This window comes from Fukomys damarensis, unplaced genomic scaffold (assembly GCF_012274545.1).
Source record: "Fukomys damarensis isolate Sample0158 unplaced genomic scaffold, DMR_v1.0_HiC HiC_scaffold_7, whole genome shotgun sequence".
Lineage (NCBI taxonomy): Eukaryota > Metazoa > Chordata > Mammalia > Rodentia > Bathyergidae > Fukomys > Fukomys damarensis.
In genome coordinates, this window is record NW_022900919.1 from 27,025,787 (window position 1) to 27,051,659 (window position 25,873).

At 36.7% G+C, this 25,873-nt stretch overlaps 1 protein-coding gene across 4 annotated transcripts in view; it reads right to left on the reverse strand.

Moving 5' to 3' along the window:
• The window catches only part of Xrn2 (5'-3' exoribonuclease 2), a 68,390-nt gene that overhangs the window by 24,608 nt on the left and 17,909 nt on the right, over positions 1–25,873 (reverse strand). For all 4 annotated transcript variants that reach the window (XM_033761153.1, XM_010634206.3, XM_010634207.3 and 1 more), the window contains 15 exons: positions 25,348–25,422; positions 25,129–25,262; positions 24,977–25,034; positions 24,786–24,893; positions 20,600–20,644; positions 19,211–19,342; positions 15,570–15,688; positions 13,349–13,484; positions 10,893–11,000; positions 10,719–10,808; positions 10,016–10,088; positions 5,498–5,581; positions 4,610–4,707; positions 3,956–4,035; positions 2,680–2,736 (listed from right to left, as the gene is read on the reverse strand). In XM_033761153.1, the coding sequence (XP_033617044.1) occupies positions 2,680–2,736; positions 3,956–4,035; positions 4,610–4,707; positions 5,498–5,581; positions 10,016–10,088; positions 10,719–10,808; positions 10,893–11,000; positions 13,349–13,484; positions 15,570–15,688; positions 19,211–19,342; positions 20,600–20,644; positions 24,786–24,893; positions 24,977–25,034; positions 25,129–25,262; positions 25,348–25,422 (1,397 nt within the window). The remainder of the gene's footprint in view (positions 1–2,679; positions 2,737–3,955; positions 4,036–4,609; positions 4,708–5,497; positions 5,582–10,015; positions 10,089–10,718; positions 10,809–10,892; positions 11,001–13,348; positions 13,485–15,569; positions 15,689–19,210; positions 19,343–20,599; positions 20,645–24,785; positions 24,894–24,976; positions 25,035–25,128; positions 25,263–25,347; positions 25,423–25,873) is intronic.

Sequence of the window (25,873 nt, forward strand, 5' to 3'; positions counted from 1 at the left end):
AAAAAAAAAAAAAAAAAAAAAAAAAAAAAAAAAAAAAAAAAAAAAAAAAAAAAAAAAAAGGACCCAGGTTCAATTCTTAACACTACAAAAACAAAAAACAAACCAAAATAGCCCCAGACAGCCTACAGACCCAACAGGCTGCTTGGCCATGGAAAGAGAAATATGCTCAGGTTTACAGTGTTTCTTTTAATACTGTGAACTCAAGAAGTATCCACTATTCCCAAACACAGGCATAAAAGTGCTACTCATCCAGCACTAGGTCAGCCCCCCAAGAGTAGCATAATGGACCCCTTCCTCGACAGGCAGCTTCCCTGTCATTTCAATGGTTGTTTTTGTAAATACACCAAGGACAAAATTAATAAAAATTTAAAACCTAAGCAAGACTGAAAATAAAGCAACTCAACCGTGCTTTTATCTGTACTGTTGGTAAGAAGAAAATATTGTGGCAAAGTCTCAGCAGGAAAGGAAGGGAATGGGTTGGGGATTTAGCTCCGTGGTGCTGCGTGTGCCTTGAAAGTGCAAGGTCATGAGTTTGAATGTGCGAGCACCCTTAGCAAAGGAAGCTGAAAATTCCAAAAACAAAGTTTTATTTTTACTCTACATTTACATGGTATATGCTGTAATTAATGCTAAATCAGTATACCAAAGCAAACTTCTTTCAGGAAAAATTTCCTAATTCATATGCTTGACATTTTAAAACACTTGAAGAGTTTATAGAATTGTGACATTTTATCAGGAGAGGTTAACCATTTTAGTGTACTATAAAGCAATATAGACAGTGGAAGTCAATCCTTCCCAGGTATTTTCTACCTTCAGGTGTGCTGATTGCATGTATTCCACATTCTCCAGGCTTCTGATTTCAAGTTGTTTCGTGAAAAATGAACCTTACAAATGCTGTAGGAATGGTTACACTTAAAAAATCCATCACCACACACATTCACAATTTTTAAAACTTTCCTCGAAGAGATAAACCATTCTATTCTCTGGCTAATTCATCCAAAGATGAATACTGAAAGTTTAAGAAACAGTCTTTTGAAGAAAAAGTTTAGGGCACTTGGAAGAATTCAGCAAATACTGGTACCAACACTGAATAAACTTTTATGTTTTTACATGGGCTCAGAACTATGCTAGGTGCTAGGCAGGGGGAAAAAAATTTAACAGTGTTACTGCTAAAAATAATATGCCAAAATTATTACATTATACACTTGTTTTAGAAAGGAAAAAAACCCAAGGAAGGGTAGGCCATGGGCAGGTAGAGAAAAGAAAGGAAATGCTCTGAACAATGGGAAGAAGGCACAGAGACCAAGGATGCTGAAGTGACCCGCAAGAAGTGGGATGCAGACACAGAGCTATGGCTCTACCAAGTCTCAATTGGCCTCGAAACAGAAAAAAAACTGTACTTCAAACTCAGAACCAACCAAAAACAGTATCATCACCATAACATAAACTCTGGGATCTTTCCATTGATTCCGTAACTCTTCTTTGGGCAAGTTTCTCTATCTTTATTTAGAAAGTTAAGCAGAATTAACTATTTCTATAAAGTGAGGCAACAAGACTCTTGAAAAGTTGCAGAAACACTAAGGAATAAAAGCAAAACTCAATGAGAAAACTGGGCCAATTAAGTGGCCTGAAGTGCTGGAGATCCTAGGGTAAGGACATAGTGTCCACACTGAGCCTATCATAGCCAGATGGTCACAATGGGCTCAGGAGTGCAGTTTGAAGCTTGTGCTCCACTCTAACAAAAGAGCACAAAGACAAAGGACAACTTAAGTGTAAATATAAACAAAAAATCATGTGTAAAGATAAGTGAAAACAACTAATTCAGACAGATTTTCCCAACATACAATAGTTTTCCCTAAGTAAAAGCCTTTCTAGAATGGCAATTAGTTACTACCCAAATTCATTAAAGATGGGAAATAAATATGCTTATATTTAACAGTGAGAAATCGAAACAAAATATAAAATATAAAATATTTCCCGAGAGGGAGAGAAATCATAAAAATGGGTGAGAAAGGAAGATTCAGAGTTAGCAGGTTATCAAATTCTTGAATTCCTGAGTATCTCCATAAACTAAACCATCAAGATGTTGTATTATACAGATGAATAATAAGAATGATTTTGCATGATAAAATTTCATATTACATTTTGCATTATTTTTATTCAATATAAGATGCTGTCACTATTAAAAAACTGAGGATATGTACATTTTCCAGATAGCAGAAATAAGCCCTATAAATTCACAACTGTTGATAAAAATGTTTACAGACACAGTCTATCTCATCCTAAAATACATTACATAATATTTTTATCTACAGGGCTACAACTGCAAACATTAACAGTCTGTTATAATATAGTAAAGTTGTATATCTACTCCTATGTGGCAAACTACTAGAAACTCCTACTCTCTGCCTCCCACTTTCCTAATCCAGGAAGAATTAAGACGTTGTCAAGGGAAACCAGAAAACAGATAAGCATGCTTGCTAAATCAGAAACCTTAACAATATACATAATTTAAAGTCAAGAGGCTCTGCTTGGAGGTCCGCAGCACAGGGACTCTCCAATCTCAAAGCACTGGTGCACTAACAGCTGCCATTCCCTATGAATCAGAATTCTTTAAAAATATATGTGCAAGTTCAGAGCTGTGTTCTGAGCAAGTACTAGGAATTTTGGAGAACTTACCTGATTGCAGTGTTTTGTGTCAGATCCTGTAACACGGGAACAGGAGAACACACAATTCTGAAGGGAAAAGAGAGAAGAACCATCTGTTTGTAAACTGTAACCTCTTAAGTAGTGGAAGTAAGATGGTGCTATACTTGTTAGGCTTTTAAAAAAAAATCATTAACACATACCAACAAAAACAATCTGAACATTTATGCTTTTTAAAATGACCCTGTCTTCCTTATTTATCATCTCATAAACAGAAAACAATCATGAGCGGATATCAGAATTTGTAAAACAAAAACCAAAAACCCAATGCAAACCAAAAAGGGGGAAAATAATTAAAAAACAGAGCAGGTACCTCATAAATGAGAAAAATCAAATGGCTAACCATTAAGCATAAGGTATTTGCATTTTTTAGTATAGAGAGAAATACAACTGCATAATATGCCAGTAAGCAACCACCAAAAAAGCTAACACTGTCACAGTGGTCCATGGGTTTGCCAAAATGCAGTGTGGCAAGATCTCTTACAGACTGTTGCTGGGGTTATAATACAGTATAACCACTTCAAAAAACACTCAATATTGACCTGGAAAAGATGAAGATACACACACCCTGAAATCAGCAACTCCACTTATGAGTATATACCCAGGAGCAGCAGGTCTCAGACGCAGGAATTGGAACTCTTTTATGTTCTTAAATATTACTGAAGGCCTTAAAGAGCTTTTCCTTATGTTGACTATACCTATCAATATTTATTTACCTGTTAAAAATTATAACTAAACTTTTAAAGACTAATTCAAGCAAACCTGTTACATTTTAGCATAAATTGAATTTTAATGGAAAAGAACTATTTTTACAAAGTGAAACAAAAATAAATGAGAAGTGTGTCACTGTTTTTGTATTTTTAAAAAGCCATATCTGGCTTGCTATCTAATAATTAGATTCTCTTCTCTGTTTTTGATTCCACTGCTTTATTTTTAGATTACATTTAGCCTCTGGAAAACACTGTGAACTCAAGAAACAGAATCAAACAAAATGAAGTAATACCATAATATCTTAGACTATGAAAATAATTGACCTTGTGGATGCCCTGACAGAATTCCAAGGACCCCCCCAGAGGCTCCCATACAAGGTGACAGAGCTACTATATGTTGACATAGGCTTTGAATCCAAGCCTCTTTTAGTCCAACAAGGCTTCTTCCTTCTCAATAGTACTAGAAAATAAAATATTACATAACAATGTTAATTAAACTTCCTTCCAGTGGCCTCAAATATATACAAATGAATGCTTACTGATCTGGAAGAATGGCCTCTTCATCCAAAGAAAATTTTCCTTGAATCCCATGGCAAAGTTCAGGTGGGACGTCCACTGGCTGTGTGGAAAGATACATTCCTGATTATACTGTATACCCACATGAGTGGGAAATGGGACTCAAGCAGATACTTATACACTCAAATTCACAGGAATATTATTCGCAAGAGTCAAATGGTAAAATTTACTTAAGGATCATGAAGAGAGAAAGAAAATATGGCAGATGAATATAAATGGAAAAGCATTCAATCATAAAAAAATAAAAGTTTGTTACACACTACAGCATGGATGAACCCTAAAAACATTACATTGTGTGAAAAAAGCCAGAAATAGAAGAAAAATACTGTATGAATCCGTTTATAGAAGATACCAAAGAAGAGGCAAATTCATAGAGACAGAAAATAGAAGAGAGGTGACAGACTCTGGAGGGATAGTAGAATGGGCAGGTACTGTTTAATGGGTACAGAATTTCCCTATGAATAGATGAAAAAGCTCTGGAGATAGTGGTGATGACTGCAAATATTATGAACATACATAATTTTACATTAAAAATTGGTTACAAGGACAAATTTTCATCTGTGTTTTACTAAAAAATTTAAAAATGCATTCTTCATTAATCCAGTTGTACACCATACCTCGGTGGAGCCTGTTCGGTACAGCTCAGAAATGAAGTCATGGAGTGGGTGATGTTTCCCCACAAACAAAACATCACCTCCAAGGCTGTTTCTTCTGTCTGAAAGGAAAGGAACAAAGGATTAAAAACCACACATCAAGAATTCTATCCACAAAACCGATTTTTATTGACAATATAACCAAGGAAAGCATCTAAATTTTAAAAACTTAATTCTTGTTTAAGGTTTACAAATTCCACTTCTTAGAGTAAGAAATACACAAACATCCCCTGTAGAAATACTAACTGTATCATCTGATGACAAAGATTATCCTAGACAACCGATAAAGTGTTTCTTACACATTTATAACAGTATGAAATAGAATTTTCAATAGAGCTCAGCTTTAGTATTTCCCCATTTAAATACTGTTTACTTTCAGTAGTAATTACAAAACTCTATTTTATGCAAATAATATTTCAAGTTAGCATTCAAAGGTCAAATACTTGTTTCGGTGGAAGAAACAAATACCTTCTCAATACTTTTTATTTTCCTGGTACTAGGGATTGAACTCAGGACCCTGAGCTTGTGAGGTAGGTGGCGGCACCACTGAGCTAAATCCCCAGCCCTAAAAAATACTTTTTTGTGGTCATATCACATAAGAATCAAAAAGCCACAGAATACTCTTGTTATGTTGCTTTTTAATGAATTTAATACATGGTAAAAAAATACCACTCAATTTACAGATAATAGATTAAGAAGCAAAGTTAATGGTTTGCTGTAAGAAATAAAATCAATGATTTATGCCACCTTATGGGAAATATGACAAATGTAAGGAGAGGCCCAATTACACAGAGAAATGCAAAGCCTACAATACATGGACTCTGGGTTGACTGAGTGCCTTGAAAGTCTTACTCTCTTCTGGAGTGAGGTCTGGGTACACCTCTTCCAGGGCAGCTCGCAGCCTTCGCTCATCAACGAAGGGCAACAGAGCAACACCTGGGGAAACAAACATACACAAACCATCACAGTTAGCACTGGTCCAAATAAGTATTTTAGTCTGCGATTCCTATTGATATGAATATATTTTGGAATTGAACTCTACTAGGTCTTTCAGCCAAAATTCATATGCAAACATTTTGTACATGGTGGCAAAAGAAACATTCTCTATGTTTCTCACACTTTAAAAAGGCTCGTATGGAAGACTACATTTTCTGAATCCTTGTGGTGATAACTGTATAATCTTCAGATGAGATGATCAAGTGCACATTTGGGAGCAATCAATGCCCCAGCCTTGCTAGAAGGTGCCCAAAGGCAGGCCAGCTCATCCTCCGAGGTCCTGGGATTTTCCTGTCATCTTTTAGGAACCTGTTGTCTTCTGTAGAATAAGATTATTCAACTGATCAAATGAAATACTCAGATATTCTATGCAACTAGACTACATGGATGGTCTCTTCTGGTTCCAAAATTCAATGGTAGGCTGTTGATGTTTTAAAGTCTAATTAATTTACGTAAAAAGATTCTTTACAGACTTGCTTAAATAATCTGGAGAGGAAGAAAGGAAAACATGGGGCTCATCTAGGGTGTAAAAATGGTCCTCTAGAGTTTGCTGGAATTAAAGGCACTGCTTTATGTGGGCTTATGTGTACAAACTTCAGAAGTGTATCACTGACACAATATCTATTATTAGAAAAATGAACAAAGTTACTGAAGCATTTAAAGGTTCTGCTATTATACATACAGTAACAATAGTATTTTAGCTAAATGAAAAATAAGACACAAATAGCAAAGACAAATGCTAAATAGAGCTAAATAATTTTGAAACCACTACCACTCAAAACTGTACAGCATTTGACAATTATGAGAAATGAAAATGTTACCAAAGTTGTCATTAATATTTTAGCTACTTCATTTTCAAAGTAAGGAAATGTTTAATTTTACTATGTAGTAAGGAGGATTTTTTAAGTCATAAAGAAAGATCTAGCATGAATTTTGAGAAATATTAGTATCTATCTTCCGAGTGAAGCTATTACAATTACTGCTAAGCATGTAGGAAAAAAAAACACTAGGGAGACATTCAAGTTTTTACTTAGGTGTTTGTTTATAGGAGAAATACATGAACAAGAAACTATAGCATCATCTACCTTTTACTTCCTTTTAGATTTAGAATCTTTAAAAAAACCATCCATAAGACTTTCCTACGGTAAGACTTTCTTACAATATTGACTTAGAGGCCAAATCCAATCAGTAAGCAGCTCGCAGCGCTAATCACAGCAATGAAGTTACCAAGCAACAAATCAACCCTTGTAGCCAGAGGAGAACAAAATGCCTTACTCTACCCACAATGGCAAAAGTGCTTGAGAGTGCATCGATAGTAAAAATGAGACCAGCATCCAAGCACTTAATATGTTAACACTCATTATCTCAACCCTCTCAACACACTTCATCAGAAACGCCTCAGGTGGTGGTTTCACTCAGGTACACAGTCACTTTCAAATGTGCACTCTGGAGTCAGACTCCTTGGCTCTGCCACTGTGCCACTTGGGTAAAATTAACTTAAATTCTCTGTTCACACATAAAATATACATCAGCCAAAACTACTATGCTGTATAGCCACAGTAAAGCAAATACAGTACAAAAATATAGCAGCACTTGTTAGTTTACATTGCTAGCTATACAACTCAAAAATGCTGGAATAGAACTCAAGATATATTTTATTTTCTATCAGTTTAAAATATACTCAACTGGGCAAGAATTAAATCTAGTACTGAATTATCACTACTTCTACCAAGTTTTAAAAATATTAATAAAGAAATAATTATGTTTCCTAATAGCATTAACTTTTTTTGGTTTTTTAAGACAGGGTCTCACTATGTAGTCGAGACTGACCTGGAACTCACTATGTATCCCAGGCTGGTCTCAAACTCACAGCAATCCTCCTGCCTCAGCCTCCCCAGTACTGGAACTACAAGTGTGCACCACCATGCCTAGCAGCATTAACTTTTAATCTCAAGATTTTTTTCTTGCTATGAAGGCTAAGTGCAAATGTCAATATAAATTATAAAACTATTTTAAAAAATCAAAATTTAAACCATCATAATATGTAATTGATTCTCAAGGGATCCCAAATAGCCAAAACAATCCTGAACAAGAATAAATTTACAGAATAAAATTTCTGACTAAAACTTACCACAAAGCTACAGTAGTTAAACAAGTATGGCCCTGGCAAAAGAAAAGACATAGAGACCAAGAAAACTGATGACAGCTTCATATACACAGTAACTACTCAATGGGAAAAGAGCTTAACAACTAGTACTAAGAAAATTCGAAATCCACATGCAATAGAATGAAGTTGGACTCTTTGCTTATGTCATATAAAAAAGTAACTCAAACAGATAAAAAATTTAAATGTAAGAGCTAAAATGCAACTTATAGAACAAAACATGAGGAAAGATCTACAACATCAAATTTGGGAATTTCTTAGCTATGATACCAAAGGCAGAGCAACAACAAAAACAGGTAAATTAGACTTTACCCAAATTAAAAACTTTTGAGCATTAATGAATACTGTAACAGTGAAGATAAGCCAGAATGGAAAAAATATGCAAATTATGTATCTGGCAAGGGATTAATTCCAGACTATGTGAAGAATTTCAATGATGTGACAAAAAAACCAAATCAAACCCAGTTAAAAAATGGCAAAGGTCTTGAATGGACATTTCTCCAAAGCCAATAATACAAATGGCAAGCAAGAACACAAAAATACACTCAATAGCACTGATAATCAAGAGAATACAAAACAAAAACACAATGAAATAGCACTTCATACCCCTTAGGATGGTTATTATTAAATGACAAATGTTGCCAAGGATGTGGAAAAAGGGGAATTATTGTGCATTTCCTTATTTCCCCTCAATTATATAGAAAATATTCCTTATCAGCAACAACCAGTGACCTAGAGCACTATATAGAGCACTACAGTGATAGAGCTGATTTATTTACTTACATGTTTAGTAAATCCAGGCAAAGATTTATTTCTTTATGTACAGTAGTTAACCAACATTAATATATTTACCTACTTCCTACTTACCCCATTATTTTTCTTATCCACCATTTTCCTATGCTTCTTTCTCAAATCAAAACATCCTCCACAAAACTCCTTCAAAACCCACCTGAGATGCCGATCTGTTCACACATAATACTTTCTAAACTCCACCCAGGGGGTGCATTTCTCAGTATCATTCCAGTGAAGTAATATGAAAGAAATCTCTGCTACTAAAGTAAACCAAAAGCCAATCCTAAAAGCTCATAAAATAATAATTCTCAATCTGTAAAATTACTTTGTATGCCCTTCTGCCTCATTATCTCTTTAACTCATTTCACTGGTCATTCCCACTATAGCCAATTATCACAGAAAAACAAAGACATGTTTTTACCAAACTTGCTTATTATCCTAGAAAAATATGTGGTAGAAAAAGAGGTTAAAATGGTTTGCTGAAAGGAAGCTTTGATGGAAACAACAGCAGGCTTAATGGCTCTCTGTAAGAGATTTATCATTTTTTACATTCATTCACCAAGACGGGTTGAGTGGTGACTAGTACCTTAACTTTAGTACTAATCTTATACTGCCATTCCTAAAAAAAAAATCTGTTAATAGAAGGAATACAAAATAATAGGCAAAATAATGACCAATGTCAAGTAGTCATACTAAATAAAAGTTACTATAAATTTTTCAAAGGCTCCTACAGAACACCTGGGTATGGTGGCACAATCCTGTAATCCCAGCACTCTGGGAGGCTGAGGCAGGAAGGTAGCCAAGCTTAAGGCCAGTGTGGGCAAGTTAGTGAGACCTTGTTTCAAAACAGAAAATAGAAAAAGGGCTTGGGATGTAGCTCAGTGTGAAGGTCCTGGGTTCAGTACTGAACAGAGGGTAAATAAAAGGTTTTTCAGCACCGAAAAAGTTTCCCACAAAGAACAAGTGAACCTCCATGTGCATTTTATCTTGTTTTTTTTTTCCTCTCTCAGCAACCTCTAAAGGTGATAATGAACTACAGAATGGACTGAACAAGTGTACTGATTAATCTTACTAGAAGATAAAAGATGTAATTACTGGCATACTTCAAATCCACTTACTATTTATCAGAATGTTACAATTAAAGGGCTGGGGATTTAGGTCAGTGGCACTGCGACTGTACTGCAAGTGCAAGGTCCTGAGTTCGATTCCCAGTACCAAAAAGAAAAAAAAAAAAGAATGTTACAATTAAAACTACTAATCCCTCTTAATCACAAGTGGAATGGACAAATACCAATTTTTCACATATACTATAATCCTAAGAATATCTTTTCCAAAATTCTTTCACCCTGTAAGTCATGACTGCTCAGTTTTACTAAAAGTTCTTTATAAAATAAAAAGAATATTTTATGCATTTTTACCTTGCCATGCATATTTCTTCCCATTCAAATCAATAGCAAAGTCTTCAGGGTAGAAGTCAATTATACTAGAATCCTGTATCAGGGAGAAAAATAAAGAACCAAAACAAAAGTTACATCACCCTATTACAAAGAATTTGCTATGACTTCCAGTGAATTTATCAGGCCTGAAGAGAAATGAGGTCCATTCCTTTATACAAAAAAAATTAAGCTATGACATTGCTAATTCCAGGAGTAGTAAAATGAAATTTACAATTGCATTTGAAAAATCAAAAAAGAGAAAGGAAATGTAGAAATGACAATTGTGGGCCGCGGGCAGGCAGATAGTGAAGGATTTATCTCTTTTAACACTGCACTTCCTGCATGGGTCTCACACTTTTTCACTAGCACACAAAACCATCCAGATGTGACTTCAGGCAAACTAGACTTTTGAGCTCTGGAAGCCATCATACAGGACTGAAACAAATAAAAATAAAGACTTAAAATGTAGACTGAACACAAACCAATTTTATTTTTTGGATAGGGTATTTGTGCCCAAAGGTAGCAGAGAAAAAATTTATGTTGTGAAAAATATACCAAAGAACTCAAATTATTTGTTTCTGGACTTCAGTCTTTTAACTGTGAGATGCAAAAGCAATTGTGACTAATATTAATAAAATATATGACAAAACCCAGTCACCCACCCACTTGATACTAAGGGACTCACAGGATCACTCATGAGCTTCCGCCAAGATGGGGGTAGAAAGTTACCACTTGCAGCTGGAAAAACTCCCATAAGTTGTTCTAGTGGCTTAAACTGCAAGAGAGAAATAAAGTTAAAGATTCAAAATTATTATCCAATCCAAAGTTCTATTATTTTATCAATTCTAATAAAGCTTACCGGTTTTGTACCCTTCTCAAAATCAGAAGGCATGTCTGCAATACCTTCAAAGTCTGAAGCAAATGGAGCATAGTGGAATGGATAATACCACTTCCAGGAAGCACAGCCCTAGAATCATTCAAAACAAATAGAAAACACACAAACACACACACACACACACCTGTGTTAATGATGGACACTGAAAAGAGACAATTCATCTATAATTCTCTATAATCTTTATAAAAACATGATATGGTGGTTACTATTGATTGTCAACTTGACAGGATTAAGAGAGACTTGGAGAGGTGACTGGACTGTGAGGACACCAAACTCATCATTGTGTCAACCTACTCATAAATTTCTAAAGTATGAATGGGATCTAGCTTGAGGAAATGGGCCAAGAGGCATGACCTTAGGGACCATAACTGGACCATAACTGGTCCCTGGCCCCTTCCTCTCTGTTCTCTGCTTCCACGAGTTGAGCAGCTTTCCTCTGCCATGCCCTTTTTGATATTTCTGCCTTGGAGCTGGCCAAGCATGGACTTAAACCTTAAAAATTGTGAGCTAAAGTAAACATTTCTTCCTTTCAGTTTGGTATGTTAAGTATTTTGTCCCAGCAATGGAAAACTTACCGATACGTGTAATTTCTAGTATATATATCATATATATAGGTCCACCAAAAAAATGTATATGCTATCAGCAGTAAATGTCTAGAAGCTGATGGTCACCAGTTTGAGCACCTCTTGTAATTTCAGAAGCCAAAGGTAACTTGTATTAATCTCATGATATCTCAATAAATTGAATATTAAAATATTTTTTCCTGATATATACATTTTTGATAGACTCAATTATTTTTCATGAATCATAAAAATTGTTTTGATGAAATCTGAGCTTTTGCTTTCCAACAGTGGCACTTTAACTTAATTTTGCAAAACATCTTTAATAATCAGTAATTATTACCCAACTTTACAGTCACAAAAACAATTTGGTGAAGATTTCTACCCTTAAAATGTACTTGATGGCATTTTCTTCCAACTCTAGAGCTCCCATAAAAACAAGAGAAATTGCAGATTACATTTTCTGGGCAATTAGGTGGTTTGGAAAATTACTGGAATAGTGGTTCAAAAGTTAAACAGTCAAGTTTCATTCTACAAGTCATGATTTTTTTTCCTTTTGAGATGGAGTGTTTTTTTGTTTTTGTTTTTTGAGACAGGGTCTCACTATGTCTTGAGACTGGCCTGGAACTCACTATGTAGCCCAGGTTGGTCTTGAACTCAACAGTAATCCTCCTGCCTCAGCCTCCCGAGTGCTGGGATTATAGGCGTGCACCACCAGCCCAGTGAGATGGGGTCCCCTTATATGGTCCAGGTTGGTCTTGAACTCCTGAACTCAAGTGATCCTCCCACCTCAGTCTCCACAGTGCTGGGGTTATACACAAGTGCAATGGTGCTAGCAACCATTACATTATTTGCATGTAACAACTTTCTCTTAACAAAAAGAAATTTGAATAAAAATACCAAAAAGAAAACAGAAGCAAGTTACACTCATAGAAAGAAAAGACTTTCTGACATGTGTTTGGACTCTACCTAATGGATTAAAATCTTGAGAGTAGGAGTAAAACATGCAAACAGAGTATTTCACATTGGACTATGTGCTACTTATTTAGAATATTCTATTATGTACTACTTACCAACAAACTTCATCTCTCTGGTCACACCAGACTTAACTTGGCTTAGGGTATGAAACCAGGTATTAACTACAGCACACAATCCTCAGCACATCTACTGGCTCTCTCACCAATTTGATGTCCCAATTGTCACAAGGTTCAAGTCAGATACAGATCAGTTGGATCAGAATTCACTTTCTGTAACATGTTAGGAGGAGATGGCACTGCTCAAACTCCTCTCAGATTCTCACTGGTGTTTCCCAGGCTGTCTTTTGTTCAGTCACTCAGTGACTGGCAATTAATTTCCTGGTTATTTTTAAGCTTCAATTTAAAAAATGACTCAACTTTAATACTCTGAAAAGATATAGTATAGTTTGGTGTAGTGGCTCAAGCCTGTAATCCCAGCATGTAGGAAGCTGAGGCAGGAGAATGGCAATTTCAATTTAGCAACTTAGTGAGACCCTGTCTCAAAATAAAAAAATGAAAGGATCAAAGAACGCAGCTCAATATGAAGACTTTGAGTTCAATCCCCAGTACCACAATTAAAAACAAACAAAAAAAAACAAATATAGTCAGCTCATACTTGATGCTGAAAATCCTTTACTACAGCACAAAAGTAGGTTTTATATATTAATAACCAAGGAGCTCTAAAATCTTTACAAACAAATATTTATGGTAAAAAGGTCATAAATATGCTTAAAAATTAGTCTGTTTTTTATTTCAGGATATTCAACGGTATACATTATGACATAAGTCAGCATCATTCTAAAATGATTAACCAGAAATTTAGAGGAAAATACTATTTTTGTACCTGATAATAATATCTAAGAACCCAGCAAAGTCCTTCAACATAAGACTGTACAACTTTACGACGGAATTTCTCATCAGCTGCATCAACATCAAACTTGTTCTTGTAGTATCGCTGCTTCCAACCAGCTTCCCATAACCTAAAAGTCAGGAAGAGCCAGATTATGCTGAGTCAATACACATTCAGTGTAGATTGTTCATTGATTAAATCCCAACTCAATTAATATACACTGTTCATGAGAAACAGAATGAATTAAGTAGTAATACTAATACAGATTCATTTAATTGGATTTATCTTTATTTTTTAAAAGGTAATTTTTTAAATTTAAAAAATGGCTTATAAAAATAACCTAGGAACCAGGCAGAAATTACATGTGTACTTACCCTCTACTCTTTTTATCGTTGTTTGGACCTTATCCCTCTTTGGAGCTAAGAGGTGTTGATGGTTTAAGGGAAGCAAACAGTATACATATACACATTCTGTCTCTATCTCTCTATTCTCCCCCCTCCCTCTCTCTCCCAAAGCATGTTCTAGTAAAACCTAGAAGCAGGTCAATTAATCGAATACTTACCTTTAATCACTGAAAACACAATGTCAAGAATCATATTCTGACCAGAGTCTATGATTTTTAATAACCATTTTTCATCCTCTAAAAGATTCAAACATTTAACAAAAATGAGGATGTCAAAGAACACACACACAGAAAGATCAAGAGATGATTCTCCATTAAAGGCTCTTTTCTGTGGGCCAGAGCTCACATACTAATTGTAGTTATGTTTTAAAATATACCATACTAATTTTTAACCCCCCTAATTCACAGAACAACAATTAGGAGAAATATCCTCTATCCATAATGTAGATTATCACTTTTTTACAAGAAAGTATTACTGAAAGAAATGCTAATAGCCTAAAACATTTCTATTTTGATTATCTTTGGTACCAGGATCAAACAGTAAAATACCCAAAAAGTCAAATTACCTATTAAACTATCATGATCATGAAGGTTACATGGAAAGTAAAGAAAACAGCCGGGCGTGGTGGCACACACCTGTAATCCCAGCACTCAGGAGACTGAGGCAGGAGGATCACTGTGAGTTGAGACCAGCCTGGGCTACACAGTGAGTTCCAGGTCAGTCTCAGCTACATAGTGAGACCCTGTCTCAAAAACCAAAAACAAACAAAACAAAACAAAAAAAAAACAAAAAAAAAAGAAAAAGAAAAAGAAACAGAAACAGAAGACAGAAACTAAAGGTGGATCAGGTAAATGTTAGATCACAGGCCTGCATGGATCTGACATCAAAGGGTACTAGAAAAATGCAGACCATCATGGGCCTTGTGAAGTTTCTAACCATAAATGTGAACTGCACTTCCATGTTCTGTAAAAGGAGCACCAGCAATGGGCCAATACTGTCCTGTTTAACTTTGAAAGATGTTAACTTCATACATTCTTAATGAGCTACAATTTTTATAATATTGGCTTTCTGCACTAAATGCCTAGGGTTCAAATCTGGACTTGTTCTATGAAAGGCTGTCAATCTTATTATCTAATGATCCTAAATGCCTGGATGAATTAAAGAACCAGTTTCCTACTATAAATTTTAAGAAAATAGCTAAAAGAAAATGTCTGTTGGGCTAGGGATTTAGCTCAGTGGTTCTACTGCCTGCCTAGCAAGTGCAAGGTCCCGAGTTCGATCCCTGATACCAAAGGAAAAAAAAAAAGTCTGTCATGAAATATAATTATGCATATGAAAGTCTTTGATTTTTTTTAAAAAATGCATATTTATATTTTAAAATGATTTTTGTGTATTTCATTTTGAGAAAGAACCTTTTCAGCTGAAAAGATTAAAGCAAATGATATTACTATCCAAGTGTAACTCAACTCTCTAGGTTAAGCAGCTTGAAAATTTAATCTCCAAACAGTACCATTCAAATCACACCATCAGAGTCAAACACCTCGAGTCTAGCCATACTAGTGCCTGGTCTCAGAGGGGATAGTGGCTTATACGATGAAAACCTGCACGCATACTAATATAGATGCTTGGTTTTAACAGCAATAGCTTATACCTCTCACTGGAATTTACTGACTGTTCTAGCTCTCCATGTTAATTACGGATGGATAAAAAGATCACGGGCAAGCGTCTGCTGCTCTAAGCTAAACAGCATTAATTAGACTGAATCTCTTTCAGCAATTTGCTAACAAAGTGCTACCAAACAATGGCTTCACCTGACGTTATCCTCAGGCTCAGGCTCACTGTCGCTATCTTCTGCTTTTCGCTTAATTCCTCCTAGTGGAGACGGGGAGCCATCGGATGTGAAACTTGTATTAGGAGACACAGAAGGGCTCTGCAATCACGACATCACAAAAGAAGGATTTCATTATTCATTTTACATGAGTTACAGCCAACTGTCACTACCTACCACGTTTCACACTGATACATCTCTTTAAAGGTATTAAACAGGTGGTAAATATATAAATGTGGTAAATTTTAAAAGTACAGAGACCAGCCCCACCACAAAGTAATATAGTATTCCCAGCTTCCTATGCTTAAAATCAAAAGAATTAACATTATCGAGGTAGAAACTGTTTTAGGGGAAAAAAAGAAAAATTTAACTTTTCTCAGTACTGGACACTGAGCTCAGGGTCTTGAACAGGTGGCCCAGGCTGGCCTCCAAACTGCAATCCTGCTTTAGCATCCCAGGACCTTTGTACTGAGATGAGTCCCCAGACCATTTGTATATTTTATTTTGAGGCAGGGTCTTACTAAGTTATTTAACTACCCAAGCTGGACTGCGGTTATAGGCACAACCACACCCAACCAATTTTACAGATTTTTTAAAAAAAATGTCTGTCATGAAATATAATTGTGCACTGAAATTGTTTTCCTTTGGAATCTCCCTAATGTTAAGAACTCAACATCATTTTCTACTTATCAGATAGCAAAGCTTTGAGGGAAAAACACATATAACATGCATTATATGTGCAATATATTCAACAATAACATATATAGCAATATATAAAGTAGTCAATGCTGGTGAGAGTGAAGGTGAATAGTACATGTTAAACCCAGTACAAACACTCTGGAAAACAAGAGTTTCAAGAGACTCTATCTGCTTATCGTTAAATTTATATGTGCCATTTTAAGATTCAATGTACAAATAAGTTTATTAAACAACTTGGAAAAATGGATGTTGTGTCAGTTATCACACAAAGATGTGTATGCCATTTTAAGTTTAGTAGCAGCCTGCCTTTAAGCCAGATTCAATTAGTGTAATGGGGCCTTAAAGTATTTTAATATTTAATCTAAAAATTAAAATAAAATCTTTTGCAACATTAAGTTAAATGACAAATGTATGAAAACAAAAGGGCAACAAAACATTTTCATGGTAAAGTTTTACTTCTATTGTTCATAGTATATGTTAGGTATTTCAAGTAAACTGAATTATCTTAAAATTGAGTGCTCGCAGGCTATTTCAATAACACTAAAATGAAAACCTCAACATAAAGGCAGTTCACATCACAGGCCAAGAAAAGTCAAAGCAAAGTTATGTTTCATACAAAACTTCTATCACTTTCCTTTTAAAAGTGTGATACCAAGTTTATTTATGACAATATACATGTAATACTGTCAAAAGAAAAAAAATGAAAGCACTACTCTGCTTGGAATTTGAGACCGGTATATTTAGTCAGGCAGACTTGTGTGAAATACCAAATTCAACCTCTTCTGGGTGCTGGCCCTGGGGAATTTAACAGTGAGCCCACCTTTAAAAGGGAGTGATGAAACTCTGCCTCTTTATAGGTTACTGTGAGAATTAAATAAAACAATGTGTATGAAAGATTACCAACTAATATGTTGCTCACCTGGCACATGTCTAGTGAGCCAAAACTATTATTTTTAAAAACTTACACTCATCTATATGGATTAAAATTGAGGTGACATCCTTAAAAATTTCTAAGTACAAAGAAGTATAAGCAGCAAACTTTTGCAAAGTGAGTATTAACTAATGAGATACAAACTCCAATTTTAGATAACAAAAACAGTACTTTTAAGGAGGAAAAAAAAGCTGTTGTTATCAATTAATGCTAAATCTCTGCTGCCCTGCCTCTACCAATGTATGTATTCTACTCCGGGCACCATATTCATATGGTCATTGAAATAATTTGTTTTAAAAATGCTGTTTTTGTGACCAAATTCTATTAAGAGAATGGCCTCAGATGTAATGAAAGCACACTTCAGAACACAAAATTTAACACCACACATTTAAAGAAATAGAAGCTAAGTGGCGAGACATTAACATTGTTGACCATCAGTACACAAGTACTTCAGAATAACATGCTCAACAGCTCAGAATAAATAAAAGAGCAAAAATCCATAACTTCAAATACTTAATGAGCTGACAATTTGACTTCATGATTTTCTTAAGTTCAGAACATTCTAAAGGTGAAAATCTCACTATTCAAAGACTCCTATTCTATACCTCCTCTCTATAGAAATAATTATGTCAAGAGGAGTTACAATGGGATCCAATAAACAATCAAATTACCAATCTCCCTACCTCCTGCTCCCATGGCAGACAGTATTGATCAACAGTCTGGTTCTATGGAACCTTACTTAATACAATACTGGAATCTGTGCAAAGCAATTACAGCTGGCAAAGTTTAAACCTCTCTGCCTCCTCTGAGAAAGATTAAGAAAAAAGCATTCTCTCATCAACAGGGCACTTGAGAATACTGGTCAATCTCAGTTTTGTTCTGTGGGGACTACAGTCATATAATAGTGAATGACAGATAACCAGCTTTTTATGTCCCACTCAGGCATCTTTGTATCCCCTTTCCCTGAGCCTCCACACTCTACTGTTAGTGAGACAAGAAAAAAATAAATAAATAAATAAAAACTTAAGCTGATGCTCTCAGGAGATGCAAAATGTCACTTCTCAAATTCTAAATCTAAGGTTCTAGTATCTCTAGGTGTGAATTTTATATGAATATAAATTGAATCAAGTCTTATGATGTGGCAAAAATTTCACATACAGAGTTGCCCTAAAATAAGGGACATCAGCATCAACAGGAAAATTATTAGAGTAATGAAATGTCAATATCCATGCGTGTGCAATTTCCCTCAATATATCACAGCAGAAGTGTACATACAGTCTAGATCTCCCATAGTATCTTTCTTTCCTCTACTCTTAGTTCGGTCTGTTCCTCCCCGCTGCTCCTGAGCTCAAGGATGTTGCCACTACAACAGGAAGCTGGTGGACAGAGAACAGATCTGCTAGGTGGGTTGAACTGTTTCTGCAGTTTGGATTACAAAGTTCAAACAAGCAGGGATACCACAGGGCAAATCCACTCAGTTCTTCAGTTTATAAACAGGGAGCAAAAGAGTTTGGATAATGAGGACTAGCTTAAAATATTTATTCAGAACTGTCCCCTGTCCTGTTGGGAGAATGAGGGTTTAGGCAGGGAAGAGTACTAGGTTTTTGGTAGTTTAAAGAACACTATTTAGCAAACTGCCCCTAACTGATCCCTAGGAGGAAAGAAGAAAGCAGGAAATTGCCCCAGAGTGAGACATCCGAGTCCCACTGCTAGCCACCCACCACCCAGGTCCTAAGGGCAGGGGACCCAGCTGTGACCTCTGCACAACAAGAGAGCTGCAGCCCCTCAGCTCTTCAAGTACACAGCTGCTGGCTGTCCACACACTCCTTTCCCATCATTTAGGGATTTTCATACTGATGAAGATGGATTCAAGGATGTTACTGATACCTCAGAAACTGAAACCAGCTAAACAACTGAGTGACACAATTCACATGCATAAAATCTCAAGAGGAAATCACTCACTCTTCAAAGTCACATAAATGTAAGCCACTTACAGAGTTGGTCTGCATCCGCATTTCATAAGCTGCTTGTCTTGGGTTATTGGCTACTTGGGAACCTGGTGAGTTTCTTGAACCCAAGGCATGAGGGGTTAATATTCCACTAGGAGTGAAAGCTGGTTGATCTCTCTAACATAAAAGGAAATAAGTATAGAAATCAAAATTAAATCACAACAACACAGGTTATAGGAAGAAAAGAGGACAATGGAAGAAAGTCCTTAATATAAACAGTTAACTGTTATACTAAACTCACCAAAAAACTAAACAGATTTCCATCAACATCACAAATATAATGATTGTCTACACTTTGACTTGATTGTTACTTATACATACCTTGTAAACAGTGGTCTGCAGTATTTAATAACTCTGGTCTAAAATTACATAAAATATACTGCTGTGGTGTATAGAGAATCTGGTATGATAATCCAGTTTATAATTTTAGAAAATAGTCAAGATGTAATTTCAGGCAAAGAAAATAATGTAACAATAAAGGTAAGACTTGCACTTAGGAAATATTGTGTAATTTTTATTTATCCTTTACCTCGCTAGTATTTAACTATTTCCAATTAATTGAGGCCATAATTATAGCTGTAATAGGTGATAGTCATGGCTGATACAACAGGTATTGACTGAAATAATAATATACAAGGTAGAAATCAAATATACCCCTAAGTAATTTTTGAACCTACATGCAACAATAAACAACTCAATGTTTCTCCCTTCTAGTTTGCTGAAATTGTCCAATTCTAATAAAACACAATAAAAATCTCACTCCATGAGTTTGAAAATCTGATTGTGAAGATGAGGAAAAACAAGAACTAAGGAAGTTAGATACCTAGTGGGGAAGGCAAATGTGAGTGTGGTGAAGACAGGAGCCCATGTGAAGTAACAAGGAAGGCAACACTGAGCTTGCACAGGTATAATGTGTTTGGAGGACAGTGGGAGCCAAGAGGGACACCCAAAATTGGCCCAGATCACAGTATGCAAGGGTAATAGCTTGTTCTGAGCAGGTTAAGGAGGCAGTGGTGATTTCAGTTTAGAATGTCACATTCTCTGAGTTTAACCTGATGAAAATGTAGGAATAAGTGTAGTAACGTTCTGATTTTATTACAAAACAGTGTTATTACAAAATTGTTTTAAGCACTGCTAACAGCTAAATGCCACTCCCTTCCCACTTCCTGCCCATCAAGTGTAGCCCCTGACCCACAGCCCCACAGCTTAGAAAGGGCTTCTTTAAAAATCGATCCAAGTATTCTTTCTCTAGAGAAAAAAGCAGCTGGTTTGGACATGTGACTGAACAACTCCTTGTTTATGGGAAAAAAGTTACTGTAACGAATATATTCCTCACAAAATAAACTTAAGCTAATGCCAATGTCATTAACTCACCTTCATTCTCTTTCTTTTTTCTTTCTGTCGTCTTCTAAAACTGTCCTGAAAGTATAAAATCCACATATTCTATCAAATAATTACACAAAAATGTCAAAGTTAAACATTACCAGGAATGACCTGGGAGATCATTTAAGTTTTAAATGAAGATCCTAACAATCTAGGCACGTAATTAAGCTAAGCAAAGGACCATGTGTTCAAACTGCTGCTTATCAGAACTTTACAACAGTAGAAAGAATGAATTTAGACACAAAATACAATTAAATTATTCTCCTTCTTTCTTAGTTTTGATATTTCAGGCAAATACAACAGCAATGAAAGATCCACAGTTCTACCCTGGATAGGATAGCCTGTCAGTATGGAGAAGATACAAATAAAAAAGAAGACAATCCTCAAGTTTTAGCTGAATGTAGTTAACAAAGAAGATAATCAATTTTTTAATCTGTAAGAATTAAACAGAGACTGCTATATTATTAAGGGCTTGACAGTTTCTAAGTCTGTAACATGAACCCTACCATAAAGAAAAAGAAAACTGGGACTCTATTAACTGCTACTTTCCAAAGAGCCAATCCAAAAGGAGAAAAAAGGAAATTCAGATGTGTGTGCTGCTGCTTACTGTGGGCCAGTGTAGCTCACAGGAAAGGGTCCATTACACACCAACTCGTCCCCTCCACTCATTTTCAAAGCGCAGCCATGGCTTCAGCTGACAGGATATGGAGTTGATCTTGCTTTCCACCAACTCTGGGCCATTCAAAGTCCTCCTGTGCTCATGCTAAAGCCTCCTTGAGTGGCAAGGCACTGAAATGTGTTATAGCCTCAAACAAAGACCATCAGGTATTTTACTCATGACCAACCTAAGTAGCTGAACTTCCTAACCTTGCCAAGTCAGTCCTGCCAACTTAGTGTATATCTTAATGAGATCTTAGTGCTTTCTTCCAGGAGAGAAGTAAGACACTGGATCACGAAATCTTCCTTCTCTGCAATGGAGTCCAGGTGACTGACTACCTGAAACCTTCTATAATATGGAAACTACTGACTTCACTCATCAAGCTTTTACTCTCATCATCCATGAAACTTCTCCTGATGTAAGTCACAAATGGCCTACAGAATGTGCAACCTACGTGTCACTATGCAGTCTTCATCTGACCATGACTCTTTCTCCTTCAACCACATGCTTCACTGGGCTCCCAAAACTCTACACTCACCTGATTTTCTTCCTTCACTCTTGCCCCAGGTCTCCACTTAATACTCCACTCGTGGGAGTCAATCACCTTATCTGGCTTTGAGCATCACCAGATGCTTTTGAAAACTCTCCAACCAGGACCTCTTCCCAACATATCCATCTGGCTATCTCAAAACTTAATATTCCAACACAAAATCCCCATGCCCACTTCTGTGCCAGTCACAGTCTTCCTCAGGAAGGTTTCTCAGACAAAATGACCTCGAACATAACAGTTCTACTTTTCAAACATCTTCAGAATATAGCTACCTCTTATCTCCAACATCTGGGTTCTCCTGGATTACCACAAATCCTCACCTGGCTCACTGCTTCTGGTGCTGCCTCCATACAGTCAAGTCTCCACTGGCAACTACAGTGATCATTTAATAATATGAATTAGATCTTGTCACTTTTCTACTCAAAACTCTCCCCTGTCACAGAATGAGAGCTGAAGTCTGCTATGCTGTCCTACCAGGTTTGGCCCTCCATCATCCATCTGACTTACCTCTAGGACTTTTACCACCATACTGTTCTGAGCCATGCCATGGATATCTTATCTATGCTTCAGCCACAGAGCCCTGCTGCTTCTCTGTCTGAAGCACACTTCCTTCAAACATGGCCTGGCTGTCCCTTCCCCTACAGATCTTCACAGAGTGGGCAACAGGGTGGCAGGTCCTCTCAGCCCCTGATCTAGAACTGCAACTTCCTATCTCCTCCTGAGCTTCCTCCCTTTCGATATCCCATGGCACTTAAACGCTGACACAATACATGCTCATCGATACTGTATTTATTGTCTACCTCTCCCAAAAGAATGTAAATTCCATGAAGGCAGGAACTTTGGTGTTTTTTGTACCACTCAGCACTCAGAACACTGGCATATAGTGAACAAAACAGACATTCACTGAATAAATGAACAGCATTTGTAAGATGAAAGGTAAACATTCACTTCTTGGTCTTTTGGCTAAGATCAAGTGCAGACAAAAGGCAAACATCAAAACTCATAAAACCAAATGGATCATAGTACTAGCTAATTGTTTATTTTATTTTATTTATTTATTTTTGGTACCGGGGACTGAACTCAGGACCTTGTGCTTGGGAGGCAGGTGGCGGAACCACTGAGCTAAATCCCTGGCCCGATTGTTTATTTTAGTAATAAATATCGATGTATTTCTTTCCTGCCATGCATTCTGCTGGTCATTACACATTCATTTCTAAGGGTGGTCACACAAGCAGTATAGCAGATGTGGACCTCATTGCCCTTTCATCTTTTTGTGCAATCTCTTCCTTTGGAAATCTGTCAAAAACCATGGATGTACCTCCTAGAAAAAAGGAGACACCAAGAAATTCTCACATTCAATTTCTGATTCTCCTAATGCCCGAGTATGCTAAGGACATTATATGACTCCAGGGTCACCAAAAAGGACCCAAAGCTTTAAAATGTCCTCTCTGCAATGTCAGTTGAAAACCATATTAATAAATCTATAGCACTACAGAATCTATCAAATCCCTCCTCTAATGCCAACTTATCACTAATAAAACTCTTGCTGTCCCAGGAGCCGAATGCCAAACACTGAAGGCTTTGGAGGGAATGCTTACAGTAGACACAAGGTGATGCCTAAAGTTCAAAACATAAGAGATCACTAGGGCTGTCTTGTACAAAGTTGAGAAAATCCTGTTAAGAGTCAATGACAGTTTTTAATCTGCTACTTCATGAGGCAGTGTAACACTGCTATGCTGTTATTTGCTCAAAACAGCCATATGGCTTTTTATGAAATCAGTGAAAGGATTTCTTTCACGCTAAGAATTACTATCTGCTCATTCTGCCCATGGCTACCCAATCTCTCCCCACAGACAATCCCATTCACCCCACTGTGCCTCTAGCACCTATACTTCCAGCAGCTCCCCTCGGTCTCTCACCTCAGCATGGGCTCAGTGCCCAACCACCTCATTGGGATGGCTTCTCATCTGGTTAGGGATTTCCTTCTACCGCTCTAAAAATGGCTCCCTTTCTCCTTCCCATGGCTTCTAAAGGAAGCCATTTCACTCTGCATAAGTTCCCAAGGAATTCAAATTCTCACTCAGAGCTTCGAGTATCTTCCATCAAGTAAGGAGTCTCAAATCTCCCCCTCCCCTTTCTGTTTTCTGAGACAAGGTCTCACTATGCAATTCAGGCTGTCCTTGAACTCACAATGATCCTCCTGCCTCAACCTCCCAAGGGCTGAGGATTACAGGTATGTGCCACCACATCCAGCTTCAAATCTCTTTTCAAGACATTTCTCTTCTCAGCTATCTACAGTCACTCAAACTCAACATTTCCAAAATGAATTCAGTTCCCACTCTGTCCCTGCCCCAAGTTGCTTCATCCTCAGTGCTTGCTAGCAAAGTGAGCAGCACCAGCCAACTCCTAACTGCCCAAGCTGGACACCTGTGCTGCTTCCCTAAGCACTTACCCATTACATGCAATCAACTTCCAAGAGCTTTGCTGTATTTCCTTTCTGTTTCTTTTTACTTAAGAGGAGAGCCCTCCAAGGATCCTTCATTCTTCCAACCCTCTGCCCTGGCTCACAATTCAACCCAGATGCCTTTAATCTACTAGAATACCAGTTCCTAGATCTTGACCCGACTTCTAGACTACAGGTGTTCCTATAGGACATGGCAGCCACTAGCTCAATGTCAGTGTCATTCTAGACTTGGAACCCTCATTTCATAGCCTAGTGTTTAGACAGGTGTTTGTATTTATATCCTACTTACAATTATAAAGAAGAGAGGAGAAAAATCACAATGCAGTGCAAACAGTACACAATACAGTTTCCACAGCAAGCATTAAAACACTGATCACTCATGATTACATTACTGTTGATATACAATATTATAACACACTCACATAGGTTAAAAGTAAAATCAGAGGATCATCACAGCCCATTAGAGACAGGAGCAATTTTAGCTACTGCAATAGAAACACTTTACCTCATCATCCTTTCTCTTTTTAAAAATGCTATCCTCAACTTCACCAACTGCTAACATGATCATCTGTACTCTTTGCAGATTGACATAACCACTTTCTGTAAGGTAACCCTGTAAGTGATAAAATACACATAAAATGATCTTCTTAGGAAAGTAACCACTTCTAATTTGAACTCATTCAAGAGTGAACTTACCCCAGTCTTGTGCACCACATTTTTGTATATATTAACCAAACGGTCAATTGCACCTTCCCTGAAGCCGGGAAACAAACACTGCATTAGGACCAGCAGGTTCCATAAAGTCAAGAAGGCTAAAACAGTTGGGAAAAACATGCAAATATACACACCTAATCTCTAAGGATGGCAAGTGGGGAAGGAAGTCATTTCCCACAAAGAAGCACATGAAGACCCAGTCATCAATGCTCCTCTCAACATCAAATGTGAATGGCAAGCTGGCCATGGTGAGCTCTCTTTCCAAATACTACAAACAGAAAGGAATGCTGTCATTAAAGCTATCAAAAGGCACTATTTTAGGAGTGCTGGCTGCAACAATTACAGATACACACCTCACGCAGAACATTCAGCCTAAGGAAGATAAACTCTCCTTCTGCACATGGAAGACTATCTGCAAGTTCGTCATGCTGCAAGAACAGGAGTAGAGATTAAACAAGTCTACTTTAAGCCCTGTAATATTTTTCAGACAATACATTTTAAAGCTTTTTCTAAAGCAAGATACATTCTACTATTACAAGTACTAAATTTAAAACAGCACCAACTGATTTTAAAACAAAAATACCCATACACCCAATTGCACCTAGACTACGGGTCAGCAACTGCTTTCTGTAAAGGATCAGACAGTAAATATTTTAGCCTGTGGAGGACACAGACAGTATTTGTTGTACATTCTTTCATGTTTCATTGTACTTACAAACCTTTAAAATCATGAAAACCATTCTTAGCTGATGGGCCAAATCTAAAGGACTACAGCTTGCTAACTCCTGACCTATATCAAACTAGTATTAATATTTTGATGTATATGTCTCTAGTCCCTTCTGTGAACATATGCATAATTACACATATACAACCTTTATT